Here is a 24755-nt window from a genome sequence, read left to right on the forward strand (position 1 = left end):
TTGAAACAAAGATTAAGTGGATCAGAGCGTTGTAATATTTAATTAATTATTAAGGGTTTCAGTTGACCTAGTGTGAGAGTGACAAATTTTTATAGTGAAGTGTTATTCATTTTTAATTTATTTTCAGTATATTATTATTTATTTTACCAAACCTTATTTTTCAATTTTTTTTTTTTTTTGCAACAATGGTTCCCATTCTTATCTTTTTATATATTTTTTTCTTCTCTCTTATCTTTCCTGCTTAGTAATTTAAGTTTAGTTATTTCTACTCGAAGATATCTCTGGGATCATCCGTATAGCGACCCTGGGATTATTGCCGGCGCCCAATATTGAAGGCTGGAAGGATAGAGGTTTGAGTATCTTATGCCAATTTTAGAACCACAAAAATCTGAAAAATGAAAAATACAACTTAAAGCCCCTTTACGTACAATGGGTCACAAAATATGGATTTCTCCTTTGTTACTTACTGTTCATAACAACATGCTTAATTTCTGTACTTCCTGAAAGACTAACAAACTCTACATCACAAAAGTAGTGTTATTTTCATTACAGATAAACATGAATGTCCTATGCATTACAGGAATATTTTCTTTATTCATGCATAATAATTATATGAAAGATGAAAATAAAAAATAATAATTAGTTTTTAGTACAGTACTGAGAAAGAACAAACAAGTGTAAAATCCATATACTGTATAGGGATAAGAGGATATGAAAAGGAACACACAATAGGATGAAAATACTTATGCGCTCCCCTCCTGATGAAGCTAGGAAGCAAAAACAATTTTGTTGGGGACTGGGAAGAAATGGATATAGAAGAGCTGGGAATGATGAGAGCTAACCTATTTGAAGACTGCAGTATATGGATATGGAGAATGAGTCCTTTTGTGTTTTCATGTTTGTTCATGTCTCTAGAGCCCTGCATGGATGCGGATATCCGCGAAGTAAGTGTCTTGGTGGATGCAAACTCTATGGCAGTGCAGATAATTTCGTTGATAATTTCTAAATAATGAAGGTTATTGATTTTCACTCAGGTATAGTCTTATTTTTGCCTCTGGTTAGGTGACCCTTTACAGCAGCTTAGGAGAATGGTTAGACCTATATATAAAGACACTTGAGACCATAAAGCCGTAAATCTGACCTAAGCCTAAATGGCTTCTGCCCGCAATTAATGGAAGGAAAGAGCAAAGGTCAATACGTCGATGGTCGTTGCAAGAGAAAATCCCTCATAAACCTACCACTGCAGGAGATCTGGTGCCAGGTATCAGGCCTATTGTATTATGTTAACAGATCTATCCATTTCAGAACTTTGGGTGTAATATACTGTAGTTAAATACTTTCAATACCAGCGAATAACCATTTGCAGATGCGGATAACCATTCACGGATGCAGATGAAGGAAGTGCGGATGCGGAGCGGATGTAGATAATATTTTGTATATCCGCGCAGGACTCTACATGTCTCCTCTTTCTATTGTTCTCCCTTCCCATGCTGATCTATCATTGTGCTCATCCTATTATGTGTTCCCTTCCATGTCCTTATCTTTCTATATGATTTATGTATAGTTTTGTTAACACATGACAAAATTTTTACACAGTATATTTTATGTTGATGTTTTTATGTCCCATTAACAAAATTTTATGGTTTTTGGACACACTGGGGTACACAAATTATGTCTCACAGGAGTTTTTTCTACATGCCATTGAATCTACAGACATAAAGATGGCATATTTGGGCACCTTCAAATACCAGCAGATTGGGCTGGGATCGAACCTGCTTGAGCTCAGAAGGTCAGCACTCTACCTCTACTCACCCAAGCAGTCAAATATGACATTTTTATTTAATTTGATGGGAAGGATGGGGGAAAATTTTAAAAACAGGACTGTCTTATTCAAAACTTTAACTATGGTTGGCCTATTTCTAAGCCAATTAAGAACACCACCTCCAAAAGTAATTGTTATAGAATCTGACAGTCCAATAACTTGGTTCAAAATACAAGAGGCAAAACGTCACAATTCTCGTCATAGTGACTGCAACTATCTCAAAATAGGCTAAACAATGTGTATAGTATTCAGGATATAATTATGTTATTCACTAACCTTCATGCATAATATACTTGCATTATCCACTGAGAAATACTACAAAATACGATAACACTTTGGAAAGTTTTTGCAATCCGTTATCTCACAGGTTTCATCTCCTTTCACTATTTAAGCAATCCATATGAAGAATGATATTCTGTATAAATCAGGCAAATTAAACAAATTTACAGACACACTCTGCAGCAGTGACTGTCATTTTGAGAGGAATCTTATCACTACAGCAGCTAGAACAGCATACAGTATGAGTCAAAGTGTATTATCAGCTTTCATGATAACTAGGAGCAAGTTGATGTGCCAACAAGCTATTTTAACAAGAGACCAGCACTAAAACAAGTACATATAGATGTAAATAATTAGACAGTCTAGCATACCCTACTCAATGTTCATAAATATCACCCTTTAAATACATTCAGTGGTGATTAATTTCATCAACACTGAATTCAAAGTTTCCCCAAGTACAAATACAGTATTCTAATATTTGCTTCCTCAGAAGACTGAGGCATCACAGTTATGAGCTCTTTGTACTTGTGGGGAAAAAAAGCCAGCTAGGCCTAATGGCCTATGTTGTTATGTTTGTAGTACCAGTACTGTACATATTTTGTATTTGTTTTATATCACACAGACACAAACAGGTCTAATGCAACAATGGGATAGAACAAGACTAAGATTGGGTGAGGAATAACCAAGGCCCTAGCATCTGCCTGGTGCAAAATTGGAAAACCAAGGAAAACCATTTTCAGGGCTGCTAACAGTGGAATTTGAACCCACTATCTCCCTAATACAAGCTAACAGCTACACATCTCAAAGAGCACAACCAATTCGCTCTGTTTCAAACGTGATTGAAGTGAGGGGGGGGGTCAAGGGGTGGCAGTTACCCCCCCCCCCAATATTTTGACAGAAACCAAATTTTCGTAATATTACAGACTTAGAAATTCATATTTAGAAGTATGTTTTTCATTACTCTGTTTAATTTAGATCAATGAAACAAAATTATTGTTGCAAAATTGTATAGGCTACCTACAGTATACACGGTGCACACAAAGTCCATATACCCCTATATTAAATTAAATTCAAACTGACTTAATATAAAAGTGCAAATACTCAATTATTTACTTCTACTTACATCTTAGGAATCAAAAACATCTGTATGTGTACCTAAATGGCCTTTGCACAGCTGAATACGCCACCTTGTTTTGATGCTCATATCAAGCAAAATCCTTGGAGTCGCTATCTGGAAAGCTTTGTGCACCGCATTTTCCAGATCATCAATTCCAACATACTGCTGCTTCTTCATCTCTTCCCTGATGTAACTCCAGAGTGTGCAGGTGTTAGATCAGGGCTCCTTAGTGGCCAAGGAAGAGGAGCTGGATCATTGTTCAAGCTCCGACCAATCCAGTGCTTCCCGAAGACTGCATTCAGACGATGTCTAGCAGCCACTGCAAAGTGAGCCAGCGCCCCATCGTATTGAAACCAAACTAAAATTCCCACACTTTGCAGCTGCTGTACGAGCCAGTCGTTAATCATCTGGAGATAACTGTTCTGATTAACGGAATAATCAACGAAATATGGGTCAAACAGATGCGTTTGTTTCATTCCAGCTCAGATTATGTCATGAGGTGGGTTTCGCTCGATTTCTCGGAAGAAGAAAAAAAAAGGGGAGATTTTCTTTCCCCCAAAAGTAAACATTGCGACTACGCGAGCTGCGATAAATCACACATTCGTCAGTGAACATGAGTACTGCCTTCCGAGCCATTGTTTGGAATTGTTTCAGCATCTGACCACAAGCATTAACACGTCTCTCCAAATCATCTGATAATTCAATGACACTCAATGGAAGCCAACACCTCATTTTCAGATCCACTTTGAAGTGTTTCCCTATGGTTGACGCCAGTATCCCTAACTCTGATGCATGTTTCTGTATGGATTCGACTGGAAAAATAGATTTTTCCACGTCAGCATAAAGTTCAAAACTGGTGGTTGTCTTCCACTTACCGGCGCGGCACGAACACTGCCCGTTAAAAAGGCTTTCTCTTCCCACGCTAACAACTTCTTTCTCAGTCCTGCTTTCATAAACCGTGCAAAATCGCCCCTCACATTTGTAATTGATTTGCCACTAATTTTACGCTCATGAATCCACACAGCGGCCACCAAACGTTTCTCAATCTATAATCACTTGTATCAGCCATTCTTTCAATATCTTGGCACTAAATGCTGTCAACAATCAAAGTTGATAACAATGGGAATCTGACAATAGAAATAAATAAATGAGTAGGGGGTATATAGACTTTGTGCACACACTGTAGAATATTGATAGAAATCATTTCTATTATTGTTCAATTTTACCTTCACATTATGTAAAATTAAGTTTTGTATTTTGTCCACATTGTCTGCTTGATTTTACTTTTATGGATAAAAACAGGCCAAGTAATAAATACATTTGAATTAGGTCTCCTTTTTAATTCTGTGTGAATGTTCTTTTCTTTACAGAGGTTTCCTTATTAAATAATTAAAAAAATACAACATGAAGCAACAAGTAAAACATTAAACAGTTAAACAGTCCCCTTGAACTAATTCTTATCCAGCAGCATAAAAACTTATTCTTTACCTGGTCACTGACAGGTGACACTTGATCTGAAACTTCACTAATGTCCATCTTGTCTGATTCTGTGGGAGTCTCATTCTGAGTCTCGCCGTTCTCGCTGAAAACAGTTTTATCATAAAATACATACATTAATGACTAAATCTTCAAACAGTATAACATCATGTCAAGATTATTTCAAGAGGATAAAGCACATATTTATACTAAGCACACACATGCACATTTCATTATTGACCCTTATGACTTAGGGCAAATAACCTAGATGTTAGGCCCCTTTAAAAAACTGACACTTAATGACTTGATCTTTTAGTCAGCAACTCTATGTGAATGAATTGCACTTCCATAATCCTATATTTCCTACAGCACCCTGATTTCTTTTGATCCAATGCATCTTACCTAATCTGTCCTCTGAAGTACTTCCCCTGCTCCCCATTACGCCCCCATAAACAATGATGCTTGTATCGATAGATGTCGCAAGTATCAGCATCACAATACTAATCACAACATGCATTTGAGGTACCAGTAACTTATCAGCTTGTATTGTTATCTGTATCCCAGTTGTAAAACACAGAAACTCTGAGCATGCAACCGATACAAATTTCTATGTTTCAGCGTGTTGTATGTCAACCTTTTTTGTAGTGTGCTAACAAATAATTTTTTATAATTTGCTTTATGTCACACCAACACACACAGGTCTTATGGCAACAATGGGGAAGGAAAGGGCAAGGAGGGGGAAGGAAGTGACTGGCCTTAATTAAGGTACAGCCCCCAGCATTTGCCTGGTATGAAAATGTGAAACCACGGGAAACCATCTTCAGAGCTGACGACAGTGGAATTCGAACCCACTATCTCCCCGAATGCAAGCTGATAGCTACGGGACCCAAATCATGTGCCCACTTGCTCGGTGTGAGTTTATGTTGCATATGGTGTTTTTCATTTCCTCTAGAGATAAAAGTCACAGAAGGTTAGGTCGGGGGACCAAGCGGGCCATATATCCTTACTAATAGCTGTTATTCTGAGTCTCAACTTTTCCCATAGAAATATTTGCTATATGAGCTATGGCAGAGTCTTGCTACAAAAAAAAAAAAAAAGCAAAATCATGTGTCCTTGTCAGTTAAATGTTTGAAAGAAAGGAATAAAAACTATACTCATGTATGTGGCAGGCTCAACTGCTGACTCGAAAAAACTGACCCTATAATTCTTTCATTGCTCATGGCACACCATTCACAAAGTTTTTGATCATGGAAGGGAACTTCACAATGATATCAGATTTGACAGCACTCCAATAACAATTATTTTGTGCACATGCATAAACCTAACCATGACGGTGGAACCAGGTCTTGTCCAAGAAAAGTGTTAAATATTGATCTACTTCTCAACTGTATACACAGTTGAGACTCAACTCACAAAATATGCACACGTGTAAGGACCACCAGGTTAAATTTCACCTCAGTAGCTCTTTGCACAGCATCATAAGAAATGGCTTTATTGTGAAAGATGTCCAAGTGATTTTGTGGGTGAATTCTTCAAACTATTACCATAATCATCTAATGCTGTTTAAGTAAGAACTCTACGCTGATCTTTAAACTGTCGAGCTAAGTTAACACATACAACCCATAAATAAATATATGCTGTGTAGTAAAAAACACATACCGAGCCATACTCGACATTGTGATTACAAAAGGAACAAAACACACCACACATAGGCCTTCTGATCCACACTGACAGCGAGCAGGTAGTGACCTTGTCCCTGTCATCAAATGGACACGTGTGCTCAGAGTAAAATGCAATACCAGACGGTTCATAGTTCACTGGGTCTCTCTGAAATACAGTAGAGTCTCAACAATCTGAGGTACTGGGGGATTTGGATTTGGAATAACTCGAACTACTCGAAGCGACACAGGGAAAATAGTGAAACATAAAAGACAACTGAAGCTAAGGTCCATGGCTTGGATTAAGGTTACCTTTTTTAAGAAGTTCTTAACTGACTTCTTTTTCTGAGCAGCAGTATTATACCATCACTTGAAGAGCAGGATGTCAGTGGGAGTTGCCCCTGGTTGTTTCTGTGCTATGTACAATCATCTGTTAGTTCATTCAACATTTCAAAGATTAATGCATCTGTAAGTTCATACAGTTCATCATCACTCTTCATCCATTTTGTAAATTCAATTTACTACCATCTTTACAGCCTGGAATCTGTGAGATTAGATTTGGCAAGTTTAGTACGTCATCATCACTTTTGTTGTCGGAGGTATTAGCAGAGACAGCACTTCCTAAAATCTTCCACAATTTTGTAAGTGCCTCTGGCTTCACTTTGTACCACATTTCTACTAACCAATACATTACATCCCTCATGGTTATATGTTTGAGGAAGTTGCTGTTGTTTTTTTTTTTTTTTTTTTTTTTTTGTTCTTTTTAAATTCCAAAACGCCCTCATCCAGGACAGGGAAGCAAATAAGCAGACGCCCACATGCCCCGAGCATCCAAATTATTTCCATGGACCGCTCACTTCTAAAAACAATGCTTTCTGTTGTAACACTGGACCTGATATTGGACTTCCCTTCTGCCTCTGTTGACAAAGCCACACAAACAACACTTCACAGTTTTTTGTTTTTCTCATATTCAGACTTGCTCATGCATTTTCAATCAGAGGCATTATCTGAGCACTTTCTAGAAGAATACTTTTCCAGGTTATGTCCGTTGCATTGCCATTCACCAACCATAGCTTCTCAAATTCCGTATTCAGCTGCTAGCTTTTTAACTGTCTCCTCTTTATCCAGTCTTTTTAAAGCTGTTAATGGCACAAACTTCTTTTGCTTATGGTACCTGTAATGAAATAATATACAACAGCACTGCTCACAATCACTACGTACAATACACTGTTCTATGCAGCAAGTCAACACACAAGCACTGAGTGGGAGCAGGAGCAAAGAGGATATAATAGGATACAGATGAAAGTCAATAATAAATTTCAGTTCCAAGACAGATGGCCCCTTGTAGTTTCAGTCTGCAATCTGAGATTGCGCTGCAATGTGCATTGTGTGCAATACTTTACTATTATTATCAACAGATAGCGCAGAGGAGTGACTTCCACTGTAGTGACGCACATCCGGTTATGCTCACCACAACCCCTCCCTCCACCTAACTATATCTCTCCACCCCCCAACCCCCTTCACCTACTATGACGATTATAATGCAGTTCTTCTATTTCCATTCCCAATACATTATAAGTCATATTTTTATTTTAAGTACTTGCTATGTCCTATATAATGATAATGATCTGATACCCCTAGTTCGTATGACATACTATGTTATTGAGAGCATAACCTCACACAACAAAGTAGCTTTACCTTGAAATGAATGATTGACACATTACCACAAAGCTGATATTATGACAAATAATAATAACCTTCAAAAGCACGACAGCAGAGCGTAGCATACGCAAGATATGGGTATCACATCAGTATCCAAATACCACATGAAAATAAAAATAACAGAATTAAGTGGACTGAGACAGGAAATATATATATAAATACATTAATAGAACCATTCAGCTTCCAGCCCCTGAGGTGTACCCAAACAGGAAATACAGGATTTTGAGGAGGACTGGCAAAGATATTTTTCTAATAAACAAGCACAAGGAACAAAGATTATAGCACAGGCATATGGGCACTTGGAATTCAAACAACACAAATACTGTAGCATCATGGGAACTATCGCTTATAATCAATATTAGTTCAAACAAGGTTAATTGATTGGGTAAAGTCGGATTCAATGTAATCCAGCAATATTATCTCCATTATACTTGATGGTCTACAACTGATTCTTTGTCACAAGGGCCCACTGATTAAGGTCAGACTTGAAATACTTCACTTTGAGGCAAACGGCCTTTAATTACAAAAATCACTCCTTTCATGCCCACTTGCCTACCATCTACACAACGTTCCTACAACTATCCACACGTTGTGAATGACCTCCAGGGCCATCTAAAAATTAGGACTGAAACTACCTGAAGCTAGCTACAGATTAGAACCATAAGCTCCATTAGACTTTCACCAGGGTGAGCAGGTGCATACTCTACTGGCTGGGAAGGGAGAACAAGCATGCACATGATCTCAAAAGAGGAGGGGCACAGTACAATGACATGGCAGGAATAAAATTCTGTAGAAAATTAATTTTAAATTTGCAAAATGAAAAATTCAAATAAGGCTTGGATATAATGGAGCCTGAAATTTCCGAGATTGAGATTAGAGAGAGACTACTGTAAAGTGTATTACAAAGATAACAGCAAATGTAATTTTGCATCATCTTTCTCCAGTACATTTCTTCCAGACAAAAAAGAGCGCAAAACAGCATGCCACAGCACTGGGTGTGATACTGTGAGCTGGTGGGAGGAACGGGAGTCTGTAGACGCACCTTCCCATTAGCTTATCTTTTACTGTAGACGTGTTCCCATAAGTCATAAGTAAAACGGTTAATAATTATAAAAAGAATACCACAATTCAAGGATATTTTAAAACAAACTAACACATCAAAATCAAAATATAGGCTACGGTTATTAAAACTCATTAAATAAAGGATATGACGGAAAGAAAATGAAGGTTTCTACCTATTCGCTCTGTTCAATTGAAAACATTAAAAATTTATTATATTCTATTGGTTCCACCTTTTCAATACATAGGTTCTGTAATGCGAGTTACATTACAGGTTGCTTATACATGGTACTAGTTTTGACTCCAGATCTGGGTCATCATCAGCCAAAGACACAAATTATACAAGGGATTAAAAAGTCCAAAAACAATGGACAAACATGTGTGGATTACAATGATCAATCAAAAAGATTAAAATTGTCTGTGAGGGATGGTCACAGTGAAGTTAAAACTTGGCCATGTGCATAATACATTAGAATGGGGCACTTGAAGGCCATTAAAATGTTTTAAGATAATTATTCTTGATGCCGAAGAAAATGGAATTCAATCAACATTATAATAAAATACATATGTGGAGTGCAATTATGCACAGAATATGAATAAAATTAGAGTCCATGAAGCTGTTGAAGTCGAAGATGCAGTGCTTCTTGAGGTGGCAAAGGTTGCATATGAAGGTCAGAATGGTTCTAAGTCATGTGTGGTAGGAATTTCCAGTTCAATGCGGAACCATCCGAGGCTTGTATTGTAGTTGAAAGCAAGTACAAATTTACTCATCTGCCTGAACTTAGCTCTCCTTTACACCGGCCTACTGATGTGGAGGATACCCACCCCCGCAACATGGATGCGCCAGACAAGAATTACTCAAGTGAAGGATAGGGAAGATGATCCTATCTCCCTTGAGCCAGGTTAATGGTTGTGTACGATGCCACAACCATATCAAGTCAGAGAGCTTTTATGGGATGACAAAGTATCCAAGAGAATGAAATTAACATTAACAGTATTTCATACCAATTGTAACATATGCATTAGAAATGCTGGTAACTAATAAGAGACAAGATAGTAAGATCCAAGCAGTAGAAATTACATTTTTAAGAACATCGGTTAAAAAGACAAGAAGAGATAGAATTCAAAATATTAAAATCAGAAGAGCTAAATATAGAACCGTTAGTCCAGAACATACAGAAAACAAGACTGAGATGGTTCGGACATGTAAAACGAATGGGAAAGGAACGGGTAGCAAGAAGGGAATTTCAAAAAGAAGTTAAGGGAAAGAGACCAGTTGGAAGACCGAGAAGAAGGTGGATGGATCAGATTTGGAAGGACATTAGAGAAGCTGGATTGGATGTGGCGGAAGTAATGGAGCAGGAAAAGTGGAAGGACGGAAATGAGTGGAGGAGGCTTGTTAACCACACCCGGGCGACTGGAGTGGGACACTGATGATTATGATGATGAACGCGAAACCATTGACCTCATAAATAATGAGATCCAAACTAGTTCAAGGATCTCTAGAGGCTGAATGAAAAGCGTAAGTAGTATATGACTCACCTTGTACAGCATAGTGCTTGACGGGCAATGAGGGACTGACGTGGAGAGAAGTATGAATGAGGCTAGGAAGGGAGGCGGGGTAAGGTGGGCGGAAGAGCGGAGATGGGGAGGGGGAAAGGCAATCTTAAGGCGGGGCTGAGGGACGAGGGAATATTCTTTTTTTTTGCTATTTGCTTTACGTCGAACCGACACAGATAGGTCTCATGTCCACGATAGGACAGGAAAGGCCTAGGAGTGGGAAGGAAGCGGCCGTGGTCTTAATTAAGGTACAGCCCCAGCATTTGCCTGGTGTGAAAATGGGAAACCACGGAAAACCATCTTCAGGGCTGCCGACAGTGGGATTCGAACCCACTATCTCCTAGATGCAAGCTCACAGCTGTGCGACCCTAACCGCACGGCCAACTCGCCCGGTGGTGAGGGAATTGGGGTAACTGTTGCGGAAATGTAATATGAAGGGAACAAAAGATCGAGCTTTGGTTTACTGAATTAACATTTTTAAAAGTGTTATTGAGAAGGTCAAATAAACTATTTGGTTTCTCTGAAATATCACTGAGATTATAGTTTGAGTTGAAGTACTAGTCTAAATGTATAAAATAATTTTCCGTTATGTTGAGGAGAGGTCCTTTTTTTATTATCTCAAGGATTTCCATGTCTGTTCTATGTTAGTTAAACTGTGTTTGTAATCATACATACGTTGCCCAGCTGCCAAGAATTTGTTGTGTTTTTAAAGCATGTATTTGTTCTAAATATCTAATATTGAAACTTTGTCCGGTCTGTCCCACATACGAAGAACTGCAACTATAACATTTGAGTCTATAAAACCCTGATTTTGAGAAACTATTCTTACTGTTGGTTTTAAAAGCTATTTTTTTGTTGTGTTTCTTGAAAATATTCGTGACTTTATAAACCTCTTTATTCAAGGTAAAAGTAGAAAATGATGAAGCGTTGACTATTGTAAGCTGTATGTTTGTAAGCCTGCAGATGCAAAGAGTTGTGGCAAATAGTAGAAGCTGTTCGCGTGGGTTTTCTGACGATCTTATAGGTTAAAGAGGTTGGGTGTCTGAAAATGGTCAAATCTAATCTTTAAAAAATTTCAGTTTTATCATTTTCGGATTCAAGCGTAAACTTGATGTGAGGCTAAATGTTAACACTCCGGTGGCCGCGCAAAGAAATGTCCCATCAGTGTCCGCACGGATCACTCCCTCCATAATGATTTTGAGGTACCTCACTGTCTGGTTCATTCAGCCATCGATTAATATTTTCATAATACCAATATAATGGTCCGTTATTGGACATTATAAATTTTCCAGCTAACTCATTCTTGGTTGCCTGCGTTTCGCCCTTGTGTGCTAAGTTGGGCTCATCAGTTGGTACTTAGCACACCTACCAAGACGCAAGGCTAGTGCATACCGTGGAGGCCACTGCATAGGCTACTTGAAGCCACCAGCAGTGCCAATGCACTATGAGAAACTATGTCTCACTTCCAAAAATTGATGCCTGCCTGGCCATCAGATGATATAGATGTTGATTCCCCTAGGGAACATGAAATATTTGTCCTGAATGATCTTATATAACCTTAAGTAAATGATAATGGGTTGATGATGCTCACAAAAAAAAGGAGCGAAACATGTACCATCTTAACAATTTAATAAATATGTAAGTTCTTATTACCTTATTATTGTATTGAATAGGTGATATTCAACAAAATTATAAGAATTTGTATCACAAGATGCCTGAGGCCGGCAAGCCCATCGCCAAACTGTCCTGCTGATAGATGGTGTTGTCGAAAGTGAAAAAATTATTGTTTACAACCAACTGGACTTTTCAGAACACACTAAAATGGACAACAATTTTACCAATATCCCCTTTTGGGTGAGATATGTGGACAATACTTTAGCAATTATGGAAGAAAGAACAACAGATGCTGCTTCCACCCTTCTCAGCCTTAACAACATTGATTCTCACATCAAGTTTAAGCTTGGATTCGAGAATGAGAATTTTTTTTTTATATTTGACCATTTTCAGACACCCAACTTCTTTAACCTATAAGATTCAGAAAACCCATGCAAACAGCTTCTAATATCCGCCACGACTCGTTTACATCCGCAGGCTCACAACGTGCAACTTACAATAGCCTAGTTTATCGAGCATTTAAATTACGTACGTCTAAGAAAGACCTTAGAAATTAACTGAACATCATTTGCTCAATCACTAAATTCAAAGGTTACAGTAATTTTTTCATAGAAAAAATCAATCACTACTGATCTGCATTTAGGGCAGTCCCCCCAGGTGGCAGATTCCCTATCTGTTTTCCTAGCCTTTTCTTAAATTATTGCAAAGAAACTGGAAATTTACTGAACATCTCCCTTGGTAAGTTACTCCAATCCCTAACTCCTCTTCCCATAAACGAATATTTGCCCCAATTTGTCCTCTTGAATTTATCTTCATATTGTGTCTTTCCTACTTTTAAAGACACCACTCAAACTTATACACCTGCTGATGTCATTCCACGCCACCCCTCCACCGACAGCTCGAAACATACCACTTACACATTATAATTCTCATATTTTGGTCCATATTGAATTGTACTTTAAAGACAAAGAAATATTAATGTTTATTAAATTCCTCCTATTCAATACATAGAGTAATTTTAATTAAGAATTAAAACTTATGAAGGGCATCTTCAGCCTTAATCTCAAACCTGAAAGATAAAAAATCAGGAACCTGATTGATCTTAATTGTAGTTTAAGAAAAATTACAAATTGTAAATGTGAGGAATGATGTAAGTACATGTGTCAAAAAAAGAGTGAGAGGGATGACACTAGTTAAAATATTCCTATAATAAAGCCTTTATAAAGCCTTACAAACAGTCCTAATTTATATACTTTTATGAATGTCTTTGTCTAAAAATGTGGTAACAAGTTGCACATTAGTAGTTCTAAAAGAACAATTATTGCTGCGTTGAATTGAACCTTCTTAAAAGGTGCCCTATAAGAAATAAGCTTGGAGCTTAAACAGCTTAATCTTTAGAATAATAACGAAGAAAAGTGTTACTGATTACACCAAGTGGAGTTCAAATTAATTTTAAAGTCGCTAGTTTGTTGTTAATCTTTTGTGATAAGTCTGCTGCCTTCTTAAATTACGTTGAAGCGAGGAAAAATGCTTGATAGTAAGTAACCGTAATTATAAAGTTCTATAAGAACACAGTTAATTCTGCATTGAATTTAACTTTTAACAAAGTTGAGGATTGAGTGCATAAGAAATAAATTTAGAGCTTAAACAGTTTTTTTTTTATTTAATAAAGATAAAACTGTTTAACATGAACTAACAGCAAGAGCAATAAGATGGTTCTGCAAGAAATAGGAAAGACAGCTAGGCCTACTTAAAGTAATAGGAAACCCCAAAGTAAATCTCATTGGACACATACTTAGGCACGATACTCTTTTACAAAATAATTCTGAAGGCAGGCTCTTAGAGAAGACTATGGAAATTACTCTATGATTAATCAGACTATGGAAATTACTCTATGATTAATCAGGAGTCTTCCATCTCGCGAGGTTCCTGGATCTATCTAGCTTCCGGAGTGTTCTAGAAGGGCCAAGCGCGGGTATATAAGAAAGGAACGACTTGCCTGGAGTTAGTGAGAGTGAGTTTGCTGGTGTGAGTTAGCGAAGAGCGCAGTCAGTGATAGCCTGGGCCGAGGTGTCAGCCTGATGGAATATCTGCCTGTTGGAGCCGAGAACCCATTCCCGTTTCCCTGACGTCGTATGTGTGAGTCTCTTGCAGCCGCCTGCTGTAGAAGAACCTTGGGGGTTCTGGAGCAGCGCAAAGAGAACACTGGGTGCCGACGTTTGCAGACTGCGAACGGAGTTTGACGGATTGAGTGGACAGCGGAAACTACCCCGAGCTGCGAGACTGAATAAGAAGATGTACAATATTATAGGGACTGAGGTGTAGGCTGTGGGCCGTGACAGCGCTAACGAGTGTGACTGAGTGAGTGTAGTGTAAATAATGGAAGACTCTCTGCGTGTGTCATTGTAGATGGAACATGAGAAACGAAGAGAGAGAGCGCGAACCGTGTAAGTGTACTTGTGTAAGTTGTAAGCTCGGCAATCGTATGTGTGCGTGTGTAAATGTGTAATTGTAGTGCTTAGTTAATAAATCTTAGAAATAGGATGCTACCAGGTTTTGTACTCATTTATTTATTTACCCTGCCAACACGTTACAATATCTTATTTTAAAAAATATAATACGGTCAGCGAGATTGGGTGTTCCTCCTACTTGGAGATGAAAAGGACTGTTGACAAAAGAAAACTACAGTTGCAAAGGCAAGGCTCAGTCTTTTGAAAGAAGAAGACATTTGTTTTACACTGTACCAACACAGAGAGATATTTGGTAACAACTGGAGCCTACATCCGGAAGACAGAGCTAAAGACTGGGAAGGAGGCAACCACGGCTTTAATTAAGGTACAGCTCCAGCATTTGCCTGGTGTGAAAATAGTAAACCATAGAAAACAATCTTCAGGGTTACCAACAATTGGCTTCAAACCCTCCATCTCCCAAATTCAAACTCATAAGTACATGACATGCAGGTAGCAGGTAGGGACCCTCTTCGGAGGCAGCCCTACCCAGGGAGTGGCACCCCTGCCTATGTGAGTCCCAGAGCACAATGACCCGGTGTGTAACATCTGGTATGGGTCCCAGCTCAGGGTTACGAGTGAAGTCCTCAACGGCATCTACGGCGGAGAAGGTGGACTTCAGTACGGTGGAGATGACGGAAGGGGCAAACCCGTAGCGTCTGTACTCCAGAGGAGCGGCTACGAAAGGCGTCTGTCTCCATGTTAGGGGCGGCCTAATTTTGAACCTGGCAGTAGGTATAAAATGCCTCTGTGTGTGGCGAGCCCATTGTAACAATAGCCTATATGGACAAAGCAGATATGGTGCCTCGGAAAAGGTTAGGGCGCCCCCTGCTAGAAGCGACGCGCAGCTCTTCAAGTGCTGGGGGAGCTGTGATAAATGGGCAACCAGCACCAAACTACATCAAGATTGCAACAGTAAATGTACCGACACTGACGGGAAAGACAGAAGAACTGGTTGACTTCATGACAGAAAAAGATATAGCCATACTTGGACGGTGCGAGACCAAGAAGAGGGGTACAAGGTAGATTCCTCTGAGAGAAGGATACAGGCTGTATTACAGTGGAGGACCTGAAGCGAAAAATGGAGTGGCTATCATACTTAGAAAAGAAATCCAAGAATATGTGGAATATACAAAATACGTCAGCGATATGATGATGATGATGATGATGATGATGAGACTCCAGTTTGAAAATGGCGTGAAAGATCTATTTCAGTTGTATGCCCCACAAACTGGTTGCATAGATGAGCATCTAGAGGACTTCTTAGAGGAAGTGGAGAGACAGAAGATAAGTGCTATTGATGGGAGATCTAAATGCACAAGTTGGAATAGAAAGACAAGGAAAGATGTTGTAGGGCCCTTTGGAAATGGAAATGTAAATCCAGAAGGCGAGTTGTTGGTGGATTTTTGCAGGAGGAATCAAATGATTGTTGGAAACACCTGGTTTAGGAAGAAGAACAGTCAGAAGATTACAAGGTATGGTTGGGGAGACAGACGAACAAAGACCATGATTGATTATATAATCATAGAGAAAGAACACCGGAAGAACCTTTTAGATGTAACAGTCATGCCTTAAGAAGCCTTTGGTGGAGATCACAGAGTTGTGATAGGAAAATTGAAAGTCGGAGAGATTGAAAACCCCCCCATTAAGAAGAGAGAAAAGAATTAAAGTATGGAAGTTGAAGGAGAAAAGCATACAAGAAGAATTTCAAAGGGAAATAATACCCTTGGTACCCAGGATGGAGGTGGGGAATGTTGAAGATGAATGGAAAAGATTTAAGGAAACACTGGTTGGATGTGCAGAAAAGGTATGTGGTAGAACATCCGGAAATGTGAAAGACAAAGAGACACACTGGTGGAATGATAGGGTAAAGATTAAAGTGAAGGAAAAGAACATGGCGTGGAAAGCATGGAAAACATCTAACACTGAAGAAAGTAGAAGAAAATATGTGGAGGCAAAGAATTTGGCCAAGAAAGTAGTGGAGGAAGAAAAGAGGAAAAGTTGGGCCTTATTCACACAAATTGAGAGATGATATGCAGGGCAGCAAGAAATTACTGTGTGGTATCTTAAGAAACAAAAAGAGAGATCAAGTAAACACCAGATTTGTGAAGGATGAAGGCAGCATAATATTAACAAAGCCAGAAGAAATAAGAAATAGATGGAGAGAACCTTTTCAGAAGCTGCTGAACATAAGAACTGATGACAGTCATTCAATGGACGACCAGGAAAGGCAATTAGTTGATGAAGAAAAGGATAAAGAAATTACAATGAATGAAATTGAAATGGCAGTAAGAAAGATGAAGAATGGAAAATCTGCTGGAATAGATGAAATTTCAGTGGAGATGATAAAGGCAGCTGGAGCTGTAGGCCTGCAGTGGACATATCGGGTTCTCAGGAATGTCTGGGAAAATAAGGAGGTCCCTGAGGATTGGCAAAAAGTAATAATCATCCCAATTTTCAAGAAAAGAGATAAGAAAGTTTTGAGGAACTACAGGGGAATTACTCTTAATATTCCATGTTGCTAAGATAATGGAAAGGATACTGAAAAGTAGAATAAGGTTGAGGGTTGAGAATCAGATACAGGAAAATCAGTTTGGTTTCAGAAGTGGAAGGTCAACAATAGTGCCCATTTTCATTATGAGACAACTAATGGAAAAGCAATGGGAGTACGGGAATGATATGGTGATGACTTTCATTGACATTGAAAAGGCATATGACAGTGTCCCCAGGACTAACGTTTGGGACAGTCTGGTGCAAAAAGGAATTGGACAGGGATTAATAAAAATGATCATGGCATTGTATAAGGAGTGTTGTAGTTGCGTGCAAACACAAGTTGGTTCAAAATAACTAGTGGGCAGAAACAGGGAAGTGTTCTATCACCAATCCTGTTTACAATACTAATCGATGACATCATGAGAACAGCCAAAGCAGCATATGGAGGAAGAGAAATGACATGATATTTGCAGATAATGTGATTTGGGGAGAAGACGACAGGAAGGTTCAAGAACAGCTGAATGTGGTGAATGGGAAGATCTAAGAATGTGGATTGAAAATAAGTGTAGAAAAGAGTAAAACTCTTGTTATGACTAGAGGGGAGAAAGAAGGGAAAGGTCAGATTAGACTTGCAGACAAGCCCCTCGAAGTAGTGGAAACTTTCAAATACCTGGGGAGTGAATTAATGGAGAATGCTCGACTGGATGCTGAGATTAATAAGAGGATTCAAGCTGGAAGTTGTTTCTATCATAGCGTAAGAAACATGTTATGGGACAAAGATGTGCCAATGAAAGCAAAGGATACTATGTACAAGATGTATTACGTACCCATAACAACTTACGGAGCAGAAACTTGGACAATGACAAAGAAGGATGAGAGTCGAATACAGGCAGCCGAAATGAAGTTCTTGAGGAGTATGATACAGAAGAGTAGAAGAGACAAAATAAGGAATGAGAAAATCCGAGAAGAAATTGGAGTGGAAAAAATGAATGATAGAATAGAGAAGAGCCGACTAAGATGGTTTGGGCACATAAAGTGAATGAGTGGCGAAAGAATGCCAAAAAAGGTGATGGAAATGCAAATCCAAGGAAGGAGAGGCCGTGGACGACCACGATTGAGATGGAAGGATACAATTCAACGCAGTATTATAGAAAGAAACCTGAACTGGGACACAGTGTTGGAGGAGGAGTGGTGGAAAGACCAAAGAAAGTGGAGAGGAACCATATTTGCCCCTACCCGGCTACAGCTGGATAAAGGTAAATGATGATGATGGAAGTACATGACACACACTGCATAGCCAACTGCTCGAGGTACATTAATGAAGCAGTTTAAGAGGCTCCAAAGCTATGTCTGATTTGACAATACTGATACCAGAAAGGAAAAGAGTGGCAACAATTTCACAAATAACTTATGTTCGTTGAAAATCATCAAATGTTGCAGCCCTCAGTCCAGAATTAAAATCTTTGAACAAGCTGGGAACCAAACCCAGGGTCTTCAAGAACGAGGCAGACATACTACTCTTACACCATAGGGTTAAGGTAAATGTACCAATAGATGACACCCTTGCCTGGCAATACTAATAGGCGACACTCAGTCTAAACGTCATAACATTAAGGAATTTCCACATTCCCAGGAGGTAGTGCAAGTACTGGCAACATTGGTGACCCTTACTTGACTACCTGAACTGATCCCTAGGATCAGTGGTGTATTTGTTTTCATGCGAAACAGATCTTTGAAAGACTTATGAATGTATGACTCAATATTTCACTCCTAGACACATTTTTTAAGAATAAGTTAGAAGTTTATTGTCTTATACAACTTGTTTTATGTAGGAAGGTGAAGTTTCTTACTGTAAAATGGGTTCAGGGTTCTACACTATGTATATGCTTTAGTTGAAAAGATTAATCTTAAATTGCATATGTTGTTATGGGTGTCATCTATCAGTCTTACTGAACCCCACAGGCCCGATGGTTGACAGGGGTGTCAGGCATTGGGATTTTGTTCTGCAAGAGAGTTGGCTATGTTAAAAGCTGTTATTTTTTAACATACATGGTAAACCATGTTAATTTCATTATAATTTGACTTCCATAACCAGTAGTTGACAGGGGGTGTCAGCCATTGGTGTCCAAGGTGTCAGGTACTGGCTCGATTCATTTTACAATTTCTTGTTCTTTTCTTATCCCTAGTCCGGCTCCATGGCTAAAAGGTTAGCATGCTGGCCTTTGGTCACAGGGGTCCCGGGTTCGATTCGTGGCAGGGTCGGGAATTTTAACCATAATTGGTCAATTTCGCTGACACGGAGGCTGGGTGTATGTGCCATCTTCATAATTTCATCCTCATCACAATGCGCAGGTCGCCTACGGGAGTCAATTCAAAAGACCTGCATCAGGCGAACCAAACTTGTCCTCGGACACTCCTGGCACTAAAAGCCATATGTCATTATTTTTTCCATCCCTAGATTCAAAATGAAAAAGAAAAAAAAAATTAAATTATTCACAAAGGACCATGGCTAATATCATAGAAAAAGTAAGAAATGAGAGTTCTATGATGGTAGCATCCAAGGGAGTTCCTAGGGTGACAATGTATAAAGTCATTTGATTACATTGTTTGTATGCCTTTAATTTTTAAAACTTTGAAGACTGATTTCATTGCATTTTTATTCCAAAGACTGATCTCATAGTTTTTTAATTTGAAGACTTATTCCATCACCTTTTTTAACCTTCAAGTCTGATTGCATTCGTTTATTTTTACTTTTGAGACTGACTTTTTGTATTTTTTAAGTACAGTACTAGCAAGTGTTTTCCTTGACTAGCACTATTAGAAATGTACTTCCTTGTAATATTGATCTAGATTAAATGTTTTTGTATGTTTTAAAATATGTCACCTACTGGGCCAAGATGTATGTCATCTATTGGGAATCTTGACTTGAGGGGCTTATGCTAAACGTAATTATCAATGTAATTATCAATAGTCATATGAAGAAAATGGAAAACTACACTCATATTCCAGCAGAGGTTAGTCCAAGGCACTTAAGCTAGTTTCTTGTTCAATAAAATAGCATTATATGTTAGCACAGTTCTCATTTTGCCATTTTTTTCTCTTAACAGTGTCATCTATAGGTACCTTTACCTTAGTTCCTTAACACTGCAGTGGTCGCGCCTCATAGTGTTACTTGAATGGTCGCGCATTCTACTATTGTAGAACATAGGTTACTTTTTTCTTTTTTTTACACTTGTTAAAATAACTTTATCAATTATTTTGGACTTAGGTGTGTAAAATACACGATATAAAACCCATGTTATGACTTAAAATTTTTTATTTTTATAAAAACATAATTAAATAAATAACCTACGAGTGTTTTTGTAAGCGTCATATCAGCATTATTTTTACTTAATACAACTGAAAAGTGTCCAAAGATATACAAAATTTAAAAAAATTAATCTTTCTTTGTAATGCCACTTTGAGGAACAAAGATTTGCTACAGAAAGTGTCTATTCATAGCAGTCATCACACACGACTTTCTGGTGGTCCGGGCACACCCTTCTCTGGCATGTTTCACAAGTCTTCCTCGTTGATTTATTGCGATGCCTGCCACAGAGAAAACATATTCCTACTGTACCAGCTTGCACTCTCGGCGCTGAAGCTTCCTCAGGGATATGAATCAAAAGTTTTCCTCTTCGTCATATCTCTTTTGGCAAGGTTTCCATGGCGACGCAGTGTCTTATTGCTGGTGCCATCAGTTCAAATGCCAAATCCTTCAGAAATTGCCTAAGACTGATATCTGCATCATTCTTGTTGGCTTTGTAAATGTTGATAGTGCTCACACCCGCAACATTCATAACATGAAAAAAGATTATTAGCGGCCACCTGCGGGAATTCCTGGACACGTTAAAATGTCTACTCATTTTATCTGAAATGTCCACTCCATGCTTAGCCTGGTTATATATTGTGAAGATACAAGGCTTCTTCTCATCTCCAGTGTCACCATCAATTGCCTTGTTGTAGTGCATGGTTGATATAGCACACACTGCCTTGTTCTCTGTTGAACATAGGATACAAGCGCACACTTGTCTTGAAATCCAAAATGGCTGGTTTTAGGTTCCCTATCATTGCCCGGCAGAAAACATTCAGGAATCTCCGGCTTAGTTTTTCTTCAAAGTCCCCACGTAAGTCAGAGATTTTTGCAAAAGGATTCTAGCTAGAGGGATCGATGAGAAGAAATCATCTGCTGTTATATTTCTGTGTGACCCAACTATCGGTTCAACTAGACGACACACGAGATCATTTACACCTTGTTGCTCTTGCGAAACGGGCCATCTGGCTGTTGCCCTACCTACACTTCTAGATTAGTGGTATAATAGTTGAAGACACTACGGCATAAACCTTAATTCCTAACTTGACAGGTGTCTTTGGCATATATGCTATTGCCGAAATGGGCATTTTCCACAAAAAGCCACAAGCTGTTCATCTATGGTAAGATAATCAGACGGTTTGAAGACATTAGCAGAGTCTGAAACGAATTTGTCGAAAATTAGCCTAATAGCACCTAACTTATCCTGAGCTCTACGTTATTCTCTGTCACGTACGTCATCAAATCTTAAACATCGAATTAGGAATATGAATCGATGCTCACTCATCGTAACATAGATCACCTCACAACCAGTCCCAAACTATTGTCCCAGAGCTCAAACACATTACGCCTGCTTGATTTTAAAACACCACACATATTCATAATGCCTAGCAGAGATTTGATTTCCAACTTATCTGTATATTTAGCATCTCTATCCCTGCTAAATGTATTTCTTATCCATACATATGTTTGTGCATGAAACTACATGTCGAATCATTTCATCATCGATAAGACACGACAATGACGCTAATGGACTTGTTGCATGTTTTGCATTGCCTTGAGGCCCAGGCCTATGAAAAAGCGGTATATGTTGAAACCGGGTGTTCTTGAAGTTTGTGGGACTAAGGGTTCTAGATACCAGCGAGATGGTTCTTTCCTTTCTCTATTTTCTCTACCAATGTAAAACTCACGCATAAACATAGATGTTGCATCTATATGTGTTGCTCCAACAGCAGGCTGTCGGCACGGGTTCTTCATCGCGTTGTTCTTCTAGTATTGGTCCTGGTGTGTCCTCAGTATCACCGTGTTCTGCAGTTTCTTCTACAAAATCCTCCTCTAGTTCGTCTTCATCCTCAACACCAAGCACTCTTTCATTATCACTTTCTGCCTCCTCCAACCACATTCGCACTTCCCTGTCACGTTCCGACATTTTCAATTGCATATAATCACTCAATTGTCAAAAAGGATATGGAGAGAAAAAAAATACACGTGGGAATTACGAAACACAAATGGTACATGAATGGTCGCGCGATCTACAAAAGTAGAACACTACATTGTTGATCAGCTCAAGCTGAGCACATGACAGCTAGACACGCGAAACAACACTGGGGTATGTGGAAGGGTGTGGGGGGATGGTACATTGCCCCTCAAGGCCACAGGTGTTCCCAACCGCTCAGGGCTGGAAAAGATATTGACCTGTTCTACAATAGTAGAACGTGTGACCACTGCAGTGTTAAAACAATAATCCTTCATGTTTTAATAATGTGAAGCAATGCAATAATTTAAGTCTTTCATAACTTAGGCTACACCAAATAGTCCTTCACAATATCATATTGTATTGTGTAAGACATAACTGTAGGTAATCTATAGCAGGGATTTACCTTACCACCAACACCAGTTAAAAAAAAAAAAAAATCCATCAGTCATACGTTAACAAACATGCTTTTGGCCAGCCTCATTGTTAAAAATCACATGGGACCCATCTTCCTTAAACTAAGCAAATTTTCTCCCCTAAGATACTCTCAACATGCAGAAGTTTATTCTTTTTTAAGTAATCCTCTTTAGAAAATACATCTTGTAATGTTCAACTTATTTCAATCTTGCGTCTCCAAAGGTGAACAATGTTGACAACAAACTCAAAGATAACTACCAGAGATTGCCATTCTTGCTAATTTAAGACTCATTCTACGTTCGATCCTGAAGTTCAACTGATGAGAAAATCATCCTAGCATTGTGTCAAGACAAGACCACATAGCTTCCGCAACAGAGATGTTCACTTCTACCCGTAAGTAACGGCTAAATCTCTTATTATAATTTCACTCTTTATATACAAACACTAATACCAAAGGAGATTCTGCCTATATCACGATTTGCCCGTACTGGCAACAGGCCAATAAAGTACCGTGAGTTTTCTTACACCGAAATGTGTTCATGCTCGAGATATACGCTTTATTTCAACATAATGTTCCGTTTTTATTTGTGTTTGGATACTCACAAGTTACGCCAATTTCTTTCATAATCTGACAGACAAAAAAATTCTACTCAATTTAATATACATACCATCTACTAAGAACTGGAGCTAATGAGAAGCACGCGTCTTAAATTATGTGTATAATATCAATTTAATAATAAATTTACTGCGCACAATACTGCTATCAAAAAATTGCACCCTGGTTCTTGATTCCAATTTCCATAGCACAACAATCGTTTAGCGATTTTCTTTTCAATGAGCAATAGGTTATCATCTGTAACTAACAGAAAAAAAAAAAATCCGAACAACGTCCATGAGAATTAAAGAATTAACATAGTTTCCGAAGAAAACTCCAAACTTCTACGTTTTATTTACAGGTTATGTTTGGAAATGACGTTTGACGGCTACCCAAAACGAACCTGGTCAATAACACAATCGAAACTGTCATTTGTTTACCATTACAACTAATTCGAAAATATCATATTCGTACCTCATTTACCTCTCCTGTAGGAAATGTCTGCCAAATTAACACCGACAGATACAAGCACATGAATAAATGCGGCTAAATGTAGATGATCGTGATACTATAAGTAACCCTAACCAACGTCTCCAAAGTGACACATTCCATTGAATAAAGGTTAATATGAAAGTATCTCCTACACATTCCAGACCACACCTCAGGTAGTCTTGATCTTCGTTCAGAAAGTACCAATCCTTATGTCATGTCTTAAGATATTACGATGAATAAAATGAGTATGAAAAAAAAAATCCTCTTTTTGCTGTAGAATGATAATGTATAAAAGCCCTACATTTATACTAAAGGTTCATGAGGTACACATTATACTGAGTATAGCAGTAATGCGTATCGCACAAAATCTATAGGGGTGGTGCAAGCAGTAGAGACTGTATTTGGTGCAAGTCAATAGGGAACATGAATATTTTTTCGATAATAAGAAATTATGCAATGTTTAGAATATAGTTTTAAACTGATTACTTTCAATTGGAGAGTTTCAAAATAACTGCTTTGAATGACATTCCTTATTCAATCAAAGAGAATAATTCGTATCTTACCATTGGCACTCATGATTGATAGACATTCAACTTCAGGAAAATGACAATCGGTTAGCG

General features: G+C 38.4%; 2 protein-coding genes across 8 annotated transcripts in view; one reads left to right on the top strand and one right to left on the bottom strand.

Annotated features, from left to right (window-relative positions):
- LOC136874078 (uncharacterized) overlaps positions 1-24313 on the bottom strand; it is a 309462-nt gene extending 285149 nt beyond the window's left edge. For 3 of the 6 annotated variants that reach the window (XM_067147608.2, XM_067147604.2, XM_067147605.2), the window contains exons 1-2: positions 24118-24313; positions 4707-4800 (exon numbers count right to left, since the gene is read on the bottom strand). In XM_067147608.2, the coding sequence (XP_067003709.2) occupies positions 4707-4800; positions 24118-24122 (99 nt within the window). In that variant the 5' untranslated portion in view covers positions 24123-24313. Of the gene's footprint in view, positions 1-2098; positions 2249-4706; positions 4801-23716; positions 23991-24117 lie in introns of those variants that run through there. The other 3 variants (XM_067147606.2, XM_067147607.2, XM_067147609.2) reach the window with 3 other exon arrangements.
- A 324-nt stretch (positions 24314-24637) lies between these two features.
- The window catches only part of LOC136874080 (methyltransferase-like 26), a 49306-nt gene continuing 49188 nt past the window's right edge, over positions 24638-24755 (top strand). The window contains exon 1 of one of the 2 annotated variants that reach the window (XM_067147616.2): positions 24638-24748. Coding sequence is in view for 1 of the 2 variants with exons in the window: in XM_067147612.2 (XP_067003713.1) it covers positions 24739-24748 (10 nt within the window). In the remaining variant the exon portion in view is untranslated. The remainder of the gene's footprint in view (positions 24749-24755) is intronic. The other variant, XM_067147612.2, reaches the window with a different exon arrangement.

Source organism: Anabrus simplex, chromosome 5 (assembly GCF_040414725.1).
Source record: "Anabrus simplex isolate iqAnaSimp1 chromosome 5, ASM4041472v1, whole genome shotgun sequence".
Lineage (NCBI taxonomy): Eukaryota > Metazoa > Arthropoda > Insecta > Orthoptera > Tettigoniidae > Anabrus > Anabrus simplex.